The 19,339-nt window shown below is 34.2% G+C and overlaps 1 protein-coding gene across 2 annotated transcripts in view; it reads right to left on the bottom strand.

Moving 5' to 3' along the window:
- LOC118181399 (lachesin-like) overlaps nucleotides 1-19,339 on the bottom strand; it is a 1,014,793-nt gene that overhangs the window by 98,438 nt on the left and 897,016 nt on the right. For both annotated transcript variants that reach the window (XM_085811099.1, XM_085811100.1), the window contains exons 7-9: nucleotides 16,378-16,506; nucleotides 7,056-7,343; nucleotides 3,359-3,424 (exon numbers count right to left, since the gene is read on the bottom strand). In XM_085811099.1, the coding sequence (XP_085667225.1) occupies nucleotides 3,359-3,424; nucleotides 7,056-7,343; nucleotides 16,378-16,506 (483 nt within the window). The remainder of the gene's footprint in view (nucleotides 1-3,358; nucleotides 3,425-7,055; nucleotides 7,344-16,377; nucleotides 16,507-19,339) is intronic.

Genomic DNA, 19,339 nt, shown 5'->3' with positions numbered 1-19,339 from the left:
GAAAATTACCAGGGAAAACTTTATAAAAATGATTTATTAATGGCCTTTGTTAGTTAACTATGTCGGTTTAAAATTCTATTAAGTGCTCTAACTTGCATCAGTTATCTATGCTTCTCTGCGATGTTATCGTCATGCGATGATTTGTAGATACTTTATTTTCTCAGCAAAAATTTATTAGTTAATAAAAAATATGAAAGTAAAAATTATCCTTCTTTCCATCTTGCGCTCACAAGTCATTATGAGAATATCCATTTACAGTTATTAAAGCATGTTTGCGAAAAGCATGTCTGAAAAAAGCATGTCTGCGATGTTATCGTCATGCGATGATTTGTAGATATTTTATTTTTTACCACGATATTTTCGACGGCGATGTTTTTAAGCTGCGAAGTTTTTGAACCGCTTTATTTTCGACGACGATGTTTTGTACCACGATGTTTTTAGGACTGCGATGTTTTGTCTTTGCGATGTTTTCTCCCACGATGTTTTGTAGCACGACGTTTTCGCCTTGCGTTGTTTTCTCCGCGACGTTTTCGTCCGCGATGTTTTTGCCGCGATGTTTTCGGCTGTAACCCAGCGCAGAGGACTCAAACAGGATCGAAAGTATCCTGAACAGCCTTAGCAACATCAATGGCTAAAAGTAGCAGCAACATCAATGGCTAACAGCCGCAGCTACATCTATAATCTTCGAAGAATAGAGGAGTTAGTGCGAGGGAGCTATATCCTTACTAAGGAGCTTGGCCAAAATAGCAGGACAGTCGAAGAGATAGTCTGGAGAAAGTTGGATATCAGTACAGTGACGACAGCTATTATAATTTCGCTGGCCAGGGGATATCTTCATTCCTTTAAAGCGTTTAGTCTTCAGTCTGGTTATGGTAGTGGAAATGACACGGTTACAGTTTAGGGCATGAATGGAGTTCTTGATTGATTGGGAGATAAATCTTCGGCTGGCTATTGTGTCAGTATCGGTATGGGTTAAGCTGTTGGAAAGTTGAGGACTATTTCGGGCGTCTATAGCAAGGCCATCAGCCTGTTCATTTCTGTAAATATCAACATGCGCTGGTATCCATTGTTGTGTGCAGGTCCTTTGGGCAGCAGTAGTTTTGTTCATGAGCATGATAATGTCTTGGGTAAGCTGAGAGTTGCCCCTTAGAATGGCCCTTAGAATCTAAAGCCTTTTTGATGGCCACGAGTTCGCAGGTACGAGTATAATTTAAGACAATTTTCGCAACAGGTATTTTACGGAATTCAGATTCACCATTAACTTGAATGAAATAGATGTCAGCGCCACCTTTGTCGAGGTCTGAATCGGAGAAACCATTTGTATATGCAACAGCTAGATTTTGGGGCGAATTCGAAAGTTCATTGTTAAGACCACTACGAGTAATTACATTAAACGCTTTTTAAAAGTTTTTGTAGTGGCTGATAATCAAATGTTGACGTCGAAATGATGCATGTGCATACGAATTTCCCTTACGAAAGCTACTTTCTTTCTTCTTTATTTTAGCATTTATTGATGAAAAATAATAGCATATGAGAATATTTTCAGAAATATAACAGCCATTTCCAAATGAATAACAGCGTATGAGATCATTTCCAAAATTTGTAAACTTCTTGAATTAATTATTTAAACAGAGGTTAATGAAAAAAGATAAGATATGCCACTGCTATAGGGTTATTATTATATTTACTCTATAAATAAATGCTCTTTGTTTCAAAGAAGAATATCTTTTTAGTAAATATCATGATCATGTATCTGAAACAGATATGTTGAAGCGACGTGACAGCGAAGACATAACATTATTTAAGTGGTGTTGGAACCCCAAAATCTTCAAAAAATTTTGATTTCGGATTTTTGCATTTTCAAATTCTCTACACTTTTATCTTTCTAAAAATACCATTCTTTAATCTCTATGAAAATTAGAACTGTAAAAAAAATCTAGTTTTAATTTGTCATCTGCTGCTTTGATCAATGAGGATTTTTACATAAAAACGCGTTTTTCTCCAAACGTGATTTTTTTATACTCGATGTACCTTTTCTCAGGAAGTACTGCTCACAGGTATCTAAACTTTTTATCGCTTATTTATTAGGTTCCCTAATATTTACTGAAATGAGCTTTTTGTAATAAACTTAAAAAAAAATTGTATTTAAATTTTTTTGTGTGAGAAAAGTGCTAAATTTTACTGTGCCTAACAAAATATTCTGTAATTTACTCTAAAATTCAAAATGTTTCAAAAGCTCATTTCAGTATAATCAGATAAGTATACTTTAATTACAGAAAAATATTTCAAGCTTGTATCTACAGCAGATTTTGAGAAAAGGTACATCGAAAATGGCCAATTTAACATTGTCGGTAGAGGGGTTTCTGATACCCCTTAAATTTATTTGTGAGTAACTTTGTTTAAGTACATTATACATTAATGCAAGTATTTATTAAAAAGCGGATTTTATTTAGAATAGTATTCTTAATTACTGGAATTACGATAATATCGTTGCGTGCATAGGGGTTCGTAAGCGATTGAATGCACACAGGTCTGATGAAAGGTTAATAAAATTTATTTTATCAAAAGAAACACTTCAAAGTTCTGAAATTTTTAACAGAAATACTCGTATGGTCTTCACAGTATCACAGGGTACAATCAGTAATTAGACTTCAAACTACTAAGAACTTTAAACACAACTCAATGCAAAGCTCATCTAAAGACAAAGTTCACGATATCTCAGTTGACGATGAACAACAACTAGCAACAACAAGCATTTACAACAAGCATGACGATGAACAACAACTAAACAACTGCTCTCTCTCCGGCCTTATGTGGTTTTCATCCGGTAGACAAAATATTTCTAGTACTTTTTGCTTCTCGAAATTGCTCGGAGGCAATATGAGTGTCGATTTACGGTGGCAGCTAATATAGAGATTAATTACATTTATTCAGTTACAATACTTATTACGGTGATACAGGGACTGGACCAAAGTGTCGCAAAGTGGTTGCCGAGTTCGGCGACTTATGACGAAGGCTTGCCAAATGTGGCCACAAAATAAGTTGCTAAAACAGTTGCCAGCTTGGCGAGATATCGCCAAATTATCGAGATACCCATTTACTCCATGTTAAATGGACTTTCCCCAGTGTTGTTATTTTTTTGGCATAGCTTTTCTCTTAAGATTTTCCATGTTACATAACACAAAAAATTACAACAATTTCACATATAATTGCACTAAAATTACCAATGTCCGTACAAAATTCGTAACAATGTATTACTATGTAATGAAATCACATATAATTCACATTTAATTGCACTAAAATTACTAATTTCCGTACAAAATTCGTAACAATGTATTACTATGTAATGAAATCTTACCTTCTACACTTTGCCTTCGAATAGCAGCTGTGTCTTTCGTAGGTTCGCTCGTGGGAGGGGGAATTTCTGCAGGAATATACAGTCTTTTAGTTTGCAATAAAGCAAAATCAGAAGAAAAAACGCTATTGAAGATTTATAATGATTTAATTATCAGTATAATTTATTTCTGAGAGTTAACCAGCTAATACGTCTAAACTTGTTTGCATTTATTAAATACAAATGAAAGCTGGAACTACTATTGTGTCAAAATGACAGATTTGTTCCTGGTAGAAACAGTGGAAACTGTCGGTAGACATGATGTTTATTAATGAAATTTTAAGTAAATACCGATATAAATGTACATCATTTTCAATTTTTACGCTTCGGCTAGCAAAATATTCTGCTCTTTGGTTTTTCTTCAAGTAAACCATAGCAAGATCATCGTTAGCTAATTGATTTTCTTATTTGAAGCGTTGCTGTAATAAAGAGTTTAGAAACAAAATAGAAGTTAAAATAGGATGATATAATAAGGAGTTAAAAGCACTGGAAAAAAGTAATAAAACTGCAAAAGTGAAGAAAGTGCGGATGATAGTAGATGGGGAAAAATAGCCGCAACAAATGACAATAAATCTATGTAATATTCTGAAATTTAGCTACTTTTTTATAAATGATATTTTAAAGTAGTGATTTAAACAAATTAATTACTTTAAATTTGTTAAAAATAGAAGTCTGCTATTTGTATACGATTCCTCAAAATCAAAAAGAAAAAAAATCTGGCGTGGACACCAAGTGACGTCCTCGTACGCGTATTAAATAATATACGTTTTTGACGCATTTCCTTTAAACTTATTTCCTTGAATTATTCTAATTTAATCAACAGATCCCTCACAAAAAATTGATAAGACATCAGAAATTTAACATTTTTAAAATTAAATATCTCGGTAAAATTTTGTCGGGCGGAAATTCTTTCCTTTGCTAATTCATTTACTGATGAAATTGGTTTTGCTTTAAAAGTCATATTAATTGAAAATTTAAAGTATTAATATTGTAGATTAATATGCATTTTAAAATCTGAACGCTTCTTGAATAGTACTCCTATGTAAAATATATTCACGAAAAAAGTTAGAGTATATGTGTTTGAAATGTAAAACAGGTATTGTCCATCATTCTATATCTATTTGAAATGCAAAACAAGTATTAACGTTGAAGTAAAATAAGCGAAACATATGCACTTGCTGCAACACTTGATATTCTTGAAAGCATTGGCAGAAGCCTCATTTAGAAGATATGATAGGCTGGTCGCCGAATCGTTTAAGAATAAGTTATACGTCTGAACACATCAGCTTTTAGAATCATCTTAATAAGAGAGAACTGCTGAGTAAACGAGAGAGAAAGGTTGTTAGAGTACAAGAGGAATCTACTTCTTAACAAAATAACTCAAGCTTATTTGTTCAAAAGCTCTTTCCTTAAAGTCCATAGCACATCCAATAGTAGAAAAGATGCTTTAACTCCGTTTTCTCTGCACCACGAACTAAGCTATATCGGATTATGTGATTCCAAAATTTCTTCTATAATGTATAGGCGAAGGTGAACTAAAAATCAAATTGAATTATTTCAAATTTTATGAGGGTGGTATGACGTCTTTATAATTTTTTGGCAGTGCTGTTTTTATAGTACAGTAGTATGTTTGAAGAGCAGTGCATAAAAATTCGTATAAAGAAATATGTGCTGAAATATTTATTCTATATAATACAGGGTGATTCAAAATTCATCATAAATATTTGGTCCGGAGGTAGGGAACAGGAAAAGAAGGAGATTTCACATAGGAAAGTATGGGCGCAGACGAACGCATGGTGGTGTAGAGGGCGCTGTGTGTACACAACTTCCAAACATAAGCACAGCTGTTTGACGTGTGAAGCCAGTCGTCATTCGACTAGGTGACTTTGCAAAAGTAACATGAACCGGTAGACGTGGAATGAACTTGCAGATATGTATGTAAATGCCAGACATATTCCAGAAGGTCCGGTTGTCCATGCAACATCGTTGTCAGTTATGCATTCTAGCACATGGTCAACAGTTTGAGCACCTCTTTTAAGTCTGTAAAACCATGCAAAGAAATGTTACATGTAAGATAATAAATGTTTTTTTTTTCTTTACTATTTCTTTCTTGGTCATTTTGCCCTACTACATGGCATATGCGCCCATGCATTCCTATGTGAAATCTCCTTCTTTCCCATTACCTACCTCACCAAAAAATACTGATGATGAATTCTGAATCACCCTGTATAATAACTTGCTTCCCTAGGTATTCAGCAATAGCATCAAGTAGTGGCGGGGAAATTTTGAAAGCAGCTAATAAGTGATCTAAACATTATCAAACAATGTAGTGTTTCAGAATTCGTACATGGAAATTCTGCAAGTAAAAATTCTGTATTTTGGTTCTGTTGACTTACTTTCGTATTTTAACAGGAATGTATTTTAATTTACAATTTCTCATATATTTACGACACCTTTTACTTGATTCTAAATATGTCAGGAAAGATTTAAATCATTTATAAAATTTACTGACATCTAAAATAATCTTTTGAACAGAAATGAATATTTATTACGTATGGGTATTTTATTTTAATTTAGATAAGGTTTCTTAGTTATAAATTTAACTTAAGAAATTAACTTTCTAACAGCAAGAAACGCATTTTTCAATCTTCATTGTAAATCTTTGAACAGCACCACTAACGACAAGTGAACCTATTTCAGGTAACTCTAACTTAACTCTTAATTAATTATGTGCTATTAATTTCCTACTTTCAAATAATGACAAAAATGACTATTTATTATGCGTCATAGTTTTGTTTTAACTTGGATAGGGTTGCTTAGTTGTACATTTAAAGAAACTAACTTTCTAACAGCAAGAAAAGCATTTTTCATTCTTTATTGGGAATCTTTGAAGATTGTCGTTTGTTAACTAACAGCACCACGAACGACAAGTGAACCAGTTTCAGATAACTTTAAATTAACTCTTAATTAATTATGTGTTCTTAATTTTCTACTTAAAAAAAAAGACAACAGTGAATATTTATTATGTGTGATAGTTTCATTTTAACTTAGATAACGTTATTTAGATGTAAATTTAACTTAAGAAACTAACTTTCTAACAACAGCAAAAAAAAAATTTCAATCTTTATTGTGGATCTTTGAAAATTGTCGTTTGGCAACTAACAGCACAACCAACGACAAGTGAAGCAATTTCAGATGAAGTTTAATAAATTTATATTTTTCTACAGATTTATTATTAACAATATGGCCTGAAAATTTAAATGCGCTTAGAGAAATATTTTAATTTATTAGGAAAATTAATATATAATATGAACTTTTAAAATTATATTCAGCCAAATTTTTTGGAGAAATTTTATGTCTCAGATAAAAGAGAAAACTAGATTTTTACCGCACTGGAAACAAATGTTCTTAAAAATTGGTTTAAAAGGTGTTTTATTTATGCAGTTTCATATTGACACATAAAGCTACACCTACGCCCAGATTTCTGATACGTTTTATTTTATAAATTTTTCTTGATTTCTATGGTGTTCAGCACTTTTAATATATAAACGTAAATCGCGTAATGATGATGATTGGATGATGATTGATATCAAAAATGGCAACATGCTATATTATTACTAGAGATAATAATTGTCTTTGACCTGTCCGAATCTATGCTCACCATAAAGACGAATGGATCCTTCAGTCGATCCGAGAGAGTTCTCGGCAAAGCATTTATAAGTTCCGAAGTCATGTTCCTCCAAGTTCTTGATCGCCAATCTCATATGTATCTTGTAATTCTTCTCTTTGATGGATGTCTCGTACTTGGCGTCGTTTATAATCATGTCCCCACCGTCTTTTGCCCAGTAATTTATGGACGCTGGGTATGCTTCTGTGTGGCAATCAAGCGTGACATCTTTAGCCAGCGGTGCGCCGACTAATTGGTTCGGTATCCACATGACTGGCGGAACTGCAAGGGAGATAATTAGAAATATCTGTAACAGAACCACTCGCTGGAAGTAATTATAACCTCTGGAAATGGTAAAATAATGAACAGCCTCTTTTATATATTTTGCGAGATAAGAGAAAGGAGAAAAAAATGAAGATATCTTCATTCCGCGGAAGGTAAATTACTGTATCTCGAGCATTGTGATAATAATAATAATAATAATAATAACAAAAAGAAATGGTAGGGTTATTCGAATAGATGAAAAAGACTTTTAGAAAGAGAGTAAAAACGGGGAGTTAAAGTTGGCTGGGCATGGAATTTCTCTAATTGCAGTGTCTTGCTAAATACAAATTGAGGTTTTAAGCATTTTGGAATGATATAATGATAGTTGTTGCGACTGGATCATTTGTATAATGCTGGAAAAAAATTAACTCAATAAATCTATCTTATTGTCATATTCTGACGCTTTAATTATTGCGTAAGCTTTGGGAAAAGTTTCGGTGATTGAGGTTATATCTAGATCCGTTTTTATCGTAATAACTTATAATTATTTCAGATCAGTTAGCAATATGGGCCTTCTAAAAATATGATAGTATCAATTACAGAAACTAGTTTTTGTTTAGCTTTCTATACATAAGAATATAAAAGAAGAACCAGAAATTAAGATTCTTTCCGTAGTAGCATTTTTGCATTTCATATTTCATCTTTTACATTTAACTAGTGAAATTATTACTTTTGTAATATTAAGAGTAAAATATCATTCTAACTAATAACAGTAATGATGGCAATAATAACAACATTTTGAGAAGAATAGTAATGCTTTAATTGAGAGAAATTAAAAATAAGATAAAACGCTCAGCTAAAATTAATGCTTATGGATGGGGAAAGACGAACGAAAATGAAGAGATTATTTAGAAGAATGTAATAAAGCTATAATTATATAGCGTAATGAATCATTACAGTGATAAATATATGTTGAACTTACTTACCATAACATTTTTATTACAAAACATTTGATTTTACAAAAATTTTACAAATATTATATAACACAAAATTCTAAATACTAGTGTTTTATGAACGAAATGTTAAAATTTCAAAAATAATACATAATTATGCAGCAAATAATTTTAAATAGTACTACAGTTTTTGATAATTTTCAGGGACACTTAACAGTATTTGATTTTATGCATGTTATTAGATTTTATCAGCCCAAAGGAGCAGTTTGCACAGAAGAGCTATTAATTTCGTTTTGGCATTTTGCATAGGTTCACTATAAACAGCGTTTCGCTTTTTAAATTGTTGATACCAAATATTAGAGTCCTGCGTTATACACTGGTGTGCAAAAATTAAGGACGAAGTCGAAAAATTAGCATATCAGCTGAACGAAGAGGCAGAGCGGACAGAGAGACCAATCAGGAGATTAAGTAAGGTGATGTACGGTAGCACATGCGCAGATATGCAGGTAGACGTAATGGGGGAGTGTCTGAGTAGTATAAAGCATGTTGTCGGTGTAAGATCAGTATTTCTGGCAAAGAGATTGCACGCCGTATAGCAGTTAAAATCACACCGAGTTGCTGCCTCAGCGAGAAATGGCGAATAATCAATTTGTTAGACGACATCTGGATGCTTTTACCCGGGGTCGAATCATTGGGAAGTTGGAGGAAGGCCGCAGTGTGACAAGTGTGGCTGCAGAGTTCGGAATTGCTCACAGCATCCTTTCACGACTTTGGAGACAATTTCAAACTACAGGAACAGCTATCCGGGGGTTTAGTATTGGTCGTCCACGAGGAACCACACCCGCAGGTGACCGGTATATTGCCTTACAGGCCAGAAGAAACAGGCGGCAGACAGCGGGAGAAATCGCTAGACACACGACACAGGCGACTTGACGACCGATATCGCGTTTTACCGTGGCCAGAAGACTGCACGGTAGTGGTCTGTTTGCACGACGCCCTGTACGGTGTGTACCTCTAACGCCTACCCATCGGAGAAGGCGTTCTCTGTGGTGCCGGGAACACCGGTGGAGAGACAATGAATGGGGACGAGTACTCTTTACAGATGAGAGCAGATTGAGTCTGAGTAGCGATTCTCATCGCATACTCATCTGGAGAGAGCGGGGAAGCCGCACTCATCCCTCGAACATCATTGAAAGGGTCAGGTATGGAGGTGGCGGTGTTCTCGTTTGGGGAGGCATCATGCTTGGTAGTCGTACAGACCTTCACATCTTCGACGCAGGTTCAGTCAACGGGACCCGTTATTGTAACGAGATTCTTCTTCCATATGTGCGTCTTTTTAGAGGCGATATGGGTCCGCAGTTCCTCTTCATGGACGACAATGCACCATGTCATCGCAGAGTAGCTGCCGAACAGCTCTTAGAGAGTGAGGATATTGAACGTATGAATTGGCCGGCACGATCTCCGGATCTCAATCCGATCGAGCATGTATGGGATTTTCTAGGCAGACGCTTGGCAGCTCGTACCTTACCACCAGTAACGATTCCGGAGCTTCGATTGGCGCTGCAAGACGAATGGGCAACAATGCCTCAACAACTCATTGACAACCTCATTCTCAGCATGGGCAGACGCTGTGAAACCTGCCTAGCAGTCAGGGGAGATCATATCCCCTATTAAAGACCGGATGTTTCTTGCTGGACACCCATCACAGGGATGTTTCGGCCTTCAGTCGCATTGCTCTCCATGCTACTTTTTCAATAAAGCTTCTAATTATCCCTCTGATTTCTCTTTTAGTAAGTGTTGCTTACATTACTCGTGTCCTTACGTATTGGGGATCTTACGGTATTAAATGTGTTGATTTGGAAAGCTTTTGTACAAATTTATATTGAAAAAACCGCCTCGTCCTTAATTTTTGCACACCAGTGTATTTAAATACATTAAATAATGAAGAAGCTGCATGAATGCATGTGCGTTTCTCGTACTGTGAAAAAACATCGGTACCTAGATTTATCAAATTTCGAATAATGTCCACTCGAATATGGGCATCTGGAAGTCCAGATTTGGAATCTTGAATTTGCTTTATTATCTCTTTCATAATTTATAAAACTTTTACGAATTTTTGATTAACAAACTCAACGATTTCAAAGCGAGCAACGGCAGCACTACACGGAAAAAATCCTTCTTATTTCAAGCGCGCGAGACTGTGTATCGGAAATTTTAAAGATATGCTCTTTCTAAATTACTTTGCGATATTTCTGTTGAATTGCATTTTATGGTTCAAGTGCCAAGAACATGATATTTGATACAGAAAGGTAACACACAAAATGTTAAAAAAAACGGTCCTTTGAGTGTAATATTTTTTCTCTTTTTATAAAATGTTTTATTCAAATGTTGAGTAAACGCATCAATCTCCCTGAATTCAATGTTCTAAAAGCAACAGACTTTATGTTACATATAGGAATAAGCTCATTCTTTTAATATCCGCAATTATTTTATAGCGTTTTATTACAGTTTATATCATAAATAAATTTCTTAAAAAGCACACAAAAAATGTATGCATGACGATGGAATTTCAATTTTAAGGAATCTCATTCAACGGCGAAACAGTTGTACTATTACCATTATATTTCTATGAAATGCGAAATTAGACACATTTCGTGAGTATTCGTAGGTTTGGTAGTTTCGCAAGGGTGTTAATTTTCTGACAGCAATTACCACCTAACGGGTGCCTAATTTATTATCTTCGGGGAATAATGCAGCACAAATGCTCTCGACTAAGGAATTTATAAACATGTAATGACACATAGGTTTCGTAGTGTATTTTAGTAAATGACACACTATTTAATTCATCTCTGTAATTTAGTTCGAATAATCTGGCCTAATATTTGAATAAAAATTACGAGTTCTGTGTCTTCTCTGTTAAAATAATTTGACATTACTATACTAAAATGTTCCTGTGTTTCCGTTCATAATATCTGCATTCTTTCAAAAAACACTTTTTTCCTATTTAGAAATACTAGCTCTATTTATTTCTTACTGCTCAAAATATACGATTTAAATATTTAAATTCTAATTGGCAATATTGAAATAATAAAATTATATTAATAATGACTGAATAATAAATATTTTTAAAGTGGTTAAAATGGTACAGAAGAAATCGAAAAACTCAAGAAAATAATATAAATTGACTTTCGATAACCATTTAGTGTATAATAATGCAATATAGACATTCGTAAAACTATGAGGAAGAAAAATTTGACTATGCATATTTTTTAATTATAGTTTTAGAAGCTAGATTTTACTTTATAGAGACATTAGGTTATATGGAAGCAAGATATGTGAAAAATGGCCAGTGTCCTCGCGGAGACTCGAACCACAGACCTCTCGAATACGCTTCGACTATGCTAGCCATTACACCACGAAAGCCTGCTAAGAAGGCGGAAAAAGTACCTTTTAACTTTATCCATAAATTAACACAAGAGTATAACCATATTCACGCTTAGAACTGGCAATCATAGGGGATTGAAAATTGATAGAAAATATGTAAAATCTGCAGAAACAGAACTGCGCGGACGCAAAATTGACAACTATAATGCATTTTTAAATGACGAGTCATTCGTGCTGAATTGTTAAAAACTAGGGTTTTGTTTAAGAGACTGAACCTTTACGATGATAACAGTTTATAGACTGCCAGGACTGTCATCGGCCCATAGCACTATTTCAATAGGCTTCATCATAGACACGGGCCCATCAGCGGCCGAGCGGTAAAGACGCTGAACACTGGTAGTTCGGTCTGAGGTTCGAATCCCGCGAACGGGCTGGCTGCATGGGCGTTTTCGTGGTTTTCCCCATGTGTAACGTGTATACGAGCCAGTTTCCCTTAGAAAGTCCTCCACGAAAGGCATCCCTCCCTTTAGGCAGATAGCCCTCGTGTGCTTTGCCATAATTAAATACACCACACCACACCACCACCACACCACACATCATAGACACGACAACATAACAAAATGTATTATAACAAAGGTTGAATGTGGTAGCTATCTTTACTGACATCACTCGAATCTGGCCTAAGATCTGCGATAAACAGATGCACCGTAGATGTGAAAATCATTGACACATTATGAATAACAATACGTAGGAAAATACCATGACGTATTAATCCAGATGTTGAACAAAAAATGCATAGTGTAATGATCAGTCCCCTATAAATATCACTAAATACAAAGCTTGCCTTTCTCCTCGTTAAGAAGAATAGCGATGCTTGTCAACAGTTCAGCAGAATGATGGATTTCAACAATGATAATTTTAAGCCGAAGCCATATATTCAAGATTCAACCATTCGGTGGAGATAACTGCAGTTAAGAATGCACATAACAAATTAAAAAAAAAGAAGAAATCAGATCTTATATTGCTCCCAAATCGGCGTTATTTTTTTCATTTACAGACACATACACATTTCGAGAACATTTGTGCTAACGCCACAATGGGCTATAAATATTTGAAAACACTGTATCTTAAGAATTTCCGATAGACAGTCTCGCACGTTGGAGATAAAAAGGTTTTATTTCCTACAGTGTTGCCACTGCTCGCTTTGAAATTGTTGCGTTTTTTAATCAAAAATTCGTTAAAGGTTTACAAAATATGAAATAGACAATCAAACAAATTCGAACTTCCAAATTCGGGCTTCCATGTTCCCAAGTTCGGGTGCAGGACTTTGTTATTGAAAATTTGATGACTCCAGGTACAGTTGCTTTTTAAAAGTTCAAGTAGATTCTTCATTATTTAGTTTCTTTAAATATAATACAAGACGATAAAATTTGGTGGCAACATTTTGAAAAGTGATACAACCGTTTATAGTGAGTGATTCTACGCGAAATGCCGTTTCGAGACTAATAATCTTCTGGTCTAAAACCGTCATTTCATGTGCGTCTGCGATAATAGAATTTCTCTACTTAGCAAATTCACTGAAATCCAAATATTGTACAATTTTAAGAAGTCACGTGCGTTTTAAATTCTCAAAAAAAAAAATCAAATTTTAAAATATTGGTTCATTTTAAAGCTAATTTTTTCCACTTCTTTTGCAACCAATCCCATCGATATAGCTGCATATTTTCCATCATCAAATGTAAACACTCAGACATCATTTCACTTATTTAAAGGTATGACGTCAGCAGTAAGCTGTCTTAACGTATACCGTTTGGGCTTCAATTGCTATCCACACTGATAATTTTGTAACCATTTCTTGTACGTCTGAATTCGTTTTATTTCGCTAGGGCTTTTTCGACGTTGTGTGTTGGAATCCTACGCCAGCTTTGAGTTAATGCTTCTAAACCATGCATGCTCTTTTGTAATTTAAGTATGGAAGGTGTTTTATTATGGTATTACAATTATACTTTAGTGTTTTTATGAGCTTGATAATTATGGGAGACTGAAAAATGTGTAAAAAAAGAAACATCACCTAGTATTCCACCCAAGAAGCTCAAGTTCCATGCATGTGCTCTTCCAAATCAAAAGTATCGTGTTAGTTTAAAGATGGCCAGACTGCTGCAAGGCGATGTGGCACGGAGGAGTTTTAACAGAGGCATGCGAACACTTATTGAATTAAAAGATTTAAAAAAATAATAGCACAGTACAAAGTTTGTAATCCGGCCGTCCATAATCCGGACCTCAAAGCTACAAATTGTATGCGCATGCGATAACTCATAATGCGTTTAAGCATGCGCATTTAATGTATAATGGACGGTATAAGCTAGGCTAAAATTATCTAAGGCATTTCAGTGAATGTTGCAGATTGCGCTGTTCCCTAATCTTCTAACTGGATCCGGCTTATTATTTTTTGCAGACTGTTAGAACAATTTTATAAAATTTAAGCTTGATCTTTCGCATATGTCAAAAAAAGTTTCTAATTCTGGAGCTTCCAAAAGATCTACAAAGCGAAAGCATGTTTCAATGTCCATTAAACAAAAAGTAGAATTGCTGCAAAAAATGGATAAAGGCCTATCCGTCTCAAAATTATGCGAGAAGTATGGCATTGGAAAGTCCACTTTATATGACACAAGAAAAAGGAATATTTTGAAATTTTCATGGAAGCATCTTAAACAACATACATTGAAAGAAATGTTTAATAAAGTAAATATATATATATATATATATATATATATATATATGTAAATTTTGATACCCTTTAGATCAAAATTGTTCTTTATTTCATAAATTACGATTTCATATTTTTAATTGTATAATTTCTACATGCCATCTTACTAGATTTAAACTGATGATCTATAATCCGGAAAAAACCCTAATCCGGAATCGCCGAAGTCCCGACGAGTCCGGATTACGGACTTTGTACTGTATCTCTGTATAAACTAAGTCGATAGATTCACAAATGAACACATTAGATTTTCAAATTTAAAGATTTGGCTGCCAGATATTGTTGTAGGTTTGGATCAACATATATTTCAGAACAAATGTTTTCTATTATAAATATAAACTAAACTAAACTTAGTGGTGCCCAGTAGGCCATGGTCTGCAGTGCACTGAAATATGCTTTCTTGACTTTGGGCCCCGGAGTGCATCAGCATATGCTCTGGGCAAGCTGTTAGCTTGTCGCAGGACCCCCGGTGTTGAGTCTTAGAATTAAATGCTTTAAATTATTAATTTTTATTTTTATACGTGACCTACTATGTAAGAGTAATGTTAATTTTATTAATAGTTAAATTTTGAGTTAAACTTCTTTCCTGTCGATTCTTAACTCCAACTTACTACTTCCGGCCAGAACGTAGTTTTAGAATCACGTCTGAATACATGATGAGGAAGATCGGTATTTAACCGCGAAGTTCTTCGGTCTTAAGGAGTGAGTGAGTGAGTGAGTGACGGAGGACGTGGGCACCATCCCTCTACCGTTACGGTTAATTGGTATGAGCACCACGCCCGCCCTTATCTAGAATGACATAATTAGGTACTTAGGTTATCGCTACCTATTCAGACTTGCATGGTACATATTGCCATACTCTGACTTTCACGCCTATGCCAGGTCTTAAGGAGAGAGTTACCACGTATTCTTTCTGCACGCGTCCGCCTTTTTAGGCTACTATCTTGTAAGCTATTATTACGCTCGGCCGTACCTTAGGCCCTTGATAGCTTCGCAGTCAATTAGCGTTAAGGTGCCAACTCGGTTAGAATCTTGATAGCTTCGGCTATATCTCAATAGTTTAGATTAGTTTACTTCTTAGCCTCTTAAGTTCAAGCCCAAGTGTCGGCTTTTATTGTACACTCCAAGACGGAGTTCTGTTAAATCTTATCTGAATAATAAAGGGTTATTTCCCCTTCCAACTTGCTGTTTCTTGTTGCACGAAATCAAGCGATTATTCGCTTATCAGTTTATAACATTCTTCACGTTCAACTGTAACTTAGCATTTACAAAGTGAAGAACTCTATAATCTGATTGAATTTTTAAAAATGTTTATTAACAATAAAAGCTTAGAAACTTAGATTGTATGTTTGTTTATTTATTACATTACTTTTAAATGTCCACTACTCAGACGTACATAAGAATGTGCTATTTGCATAAAAATCCTATAATCAGCCTGTAAATAACATGCTTTTCACCTTTTTGTATTTTTTAGTAGTTTGGAAATGTTGCAAGTAGCATGCATAACTTTTATTTTTCAAACAGTGGCCAGTCTTCCCAAAAGTGTTGGCTACCACTGTGTTAGTTCCTCATTCAAGAAATTAAAGAGTGATGCCATTTTACCATGGCAATTTAGAGCTTAATTTTAGTGGTTATAGCCTATTCAGTTTGGATTTATTATTTCAAACGATTGGAAATTGTATTGTAAAATTTGCAAAAGTGATGGGAAAGGAACTGAATTATTTCAGCATGGCTTGTGTTAAAAAAAGAAACATACACTTTACTAAAAAAAAATGTACAGTAATAGTTTGCACAGTTCAGAACACGAAATTCAATAAATGGTCTTTGACTTCAGAACAAATTATTGACATAAAAATTGGTAAAAATATAAGTATTTGAGGCACAGCGGAAATGTCACTCATTGCGTGCTTTGGTTATTGCTTGTGACGCAAACGAGCATTAGACTACTCACAATTCACGTGTAAAAGTATCCTTCTGCTGACAGACGGAGGCACGCCATTAGATGCTATGCAGAGGTAAGCACCCATGTGAAGCCTGCTGACACGGCTGATGTTCAATTGATCCCCGTCGAAATTTGTCGCTAAGGGAGAGAAGGAAATAAACTTTAAGTTTCAATCACGCAACCGTGATAAATTTTGAGTAAATGTTGGATTAGTTTGATGTGAGCTGCTGAATTCGTAGAGAATGTATTAGTTATACAAATAAATGAAAAAAAAATTCCATTACATATTATTAATACTATTACATATTTTGCATACAAATATGGGAATAAGTTACCAATTATAGGTTCTATATCCGTTCTAAAATGTATTCTAAATTGATTTGAAATGCAGTTCTATACTTGTTTACCTGGGTAATACGGGAAATGGTGATTTATACAAGTTAAATCAAAATCACGACTGAATCGAAGACAGTTGAAAAAACGTTAATATGGGGAATAAACTATATTGCAATTAATATATTAATTGCAATATAGTTTATTCCCCATATTAACGTTTAAATTGTTATATTAACGTTTAAATTGTTATAACAATTAAATTGTTATATGATTAACAATTTAATTGTATTTTCAAGCAGTTTAATACCGAGAAAAACTCATTCGGTTACATAAATCAGAATTTAAAAAAATGCAATTCATAAAACCTAAATTATAAATATCACTAAAGAAGAATACTTACAATAAGGCTTGAATTATCTTATTAAATTTAAACTCGTGTAAAAAGTTGTTAGAAGTTTTGTTTATTATGTGACAATGTTTTAAAACGCGCAGTTAAATTACTGTTGTAAGTAATAAAAGCTGCAGAATAATCTGACACATGTATTATGCCTGCTGAACATTTCCTTTTCATATTTTAGGCAAACAGTTTTGTTTTATGCTGATGTTCTCTGATCACACTTATTGTGTTCAGTATAAACAATAAGTTTCATTTTCAAAGAGGTTCCGGTTAAATTCGTACAATGTAAACTGATAGTTAACTGTACAAGGTCTTGGAGAATTAATGACGAGATTTAATAAGTACTTTGAAATATGAAATATCTGATAGCGATGAAAAGTGCTTTTAATTATTACAGACGCTTAAAAAGATGACAAAAAAACATTACTGTATTTCAATATGTGCTTCATAAACTGTACCGCAAATGTCAAAACGATATTATGTTTCGGAATATTGTTGCATTCCTACGCGTTCGCGGATTTGGAGTGATTGACGAAAACACTTGATGAAGAATGAAAACACAATTTATTAGCCAGTATTACTCAAGAAAGCACTAAAAACACGTTTACAATCGCTGAAAAACTACGACAAACACGCTGAAACAATCAGCAACACAGTCTTCAGGCTATGATAGTGAACACAGCTTCACGGCAAAGCATTAGAGTATAGCTCCCGAATCAGTTATGTCATTCTCAGAATTCAACGTACTCTCGAGACTCTTCAAGCTACAACTTGCGATGCACTCAATGATAGCCTCAACGATGCACAATCTCGATGCACCAACTCGACAGTAGACTGATGATAAAACTCAATAGACTGGCTACTCCGCGTACAGGCAGGTTTTATATAGCTTTTTGTGCTGCTTTCGAGATTTTGGGCCGAACCGATAAGAATTCATTCCAAAATGTTCTCCATCTGTTATCGCATGTCGCCAAATGGACGATTTCCTGCCAGATATGCAACTCTAAACCCGCCTCGTGGGGTTAGGTATCTTACCACGTGGTGGACGTTTCGTAACTATATTATTTGGCAGTATTATGTAGTACAATGCGTTCAACTTGTGATGTTTCTCCTTCTATAGACTGTTAAGATTATAATGTAGTTCACTATAATTCGCATTTCTGACATTGCCCTAAAGTTAGAAAACTGGTGCGGTAAAATTAGGATATTTTGTGGGTTGCAGAATTATTTAATTCCTGAAAATCTATATAGTTCTGGATATAAACGATTCAGTTTATCTCACATGTGACTAAAGAAGTGGGAAAGGGCAATGACAACCATTTATTTCTATTGGCGTTTTGCATTCACATACGCACACACAAAAATGTACACAATACTTTTGACGACTGAATCAAACAAAATCATTTCCATTTCACATAATAGTACTTCATACGGATCTCATAAAATTCCGCCATTAATTCTCCGAGTCCGTGAGTACATGCATTCAAGTATATACAGTGCACAGATAATTTAAATTTTTACATTTTACTACAATGCACATGATTTTTAATTTTGCTACAATGCACATGAATTTGACACAAATGGCATAGATGACATTAATGAGATTGAATTGAATCGAAATCAAATAAACAGTAGACGTACGAATTTAATTAAATATATTTTCACTCTCTCTTTTACAAGATAGGTTAAATCTTTCAATATTCTACTGAAACAATAAAATTTAGTCATATATTTTGAATTAGGTACTGTGTTAATTTCTTCATCGTGTTTTCAAATAGCTCATTATGTTGTCCAAGCATAAAATATACACCTGATAATATTACATTTTAACATAAAATAGAAGCGTGTGACAAAACTCTGCAAAGATTTAAAATATGTATAAATTTCACATAAATGAGTAAAATAGAATGCAGTTTGAACAAAACATATTGGAGGATGGAGGCCAATATGTAATGCATATTTCGTACATTAATAAATACATCAGTGCCATTCTGATTGTGATCTTTTCTTACGATATGTTCCACAAATTTCCATAGCTGAATAATAAGCTAAATATTTATCTCAGAGAAAAATAGCTTTGCAAATTTGATTGAAAATATCTTCGTTATGTTTCTTGATTTTTATTTTAAATTGTGAAGTTTAACAAATTTTGGAGCATTTTTAATAATTTACAGAGTTTTTAAAATGCACACCTGCGGTCTTAACAATTAAAACACGATTCACAAAGAATCCCCCACG

This window comes from Stegodyphus dumicola, chromosome 2, assembly GCF_044657685.1.
Source record: "Stegodyphus dumicola isolate Sdum_Otavi_A_Nest chromosome 2, ASM4465768v1".
In the NCBI taxonomy this organism is placed as follows: Eukaryota; Metazoa; Arthropoda; class Arachnida; order Araneae; family Eresidae; genus Stegodyphus; species Stegodyphus dumicola.
The sequence above is the reverse complement of the archived record's forward strand: the minus strand, read 5'-3'. Positions and strand labels throughout refer to the sequence as shown.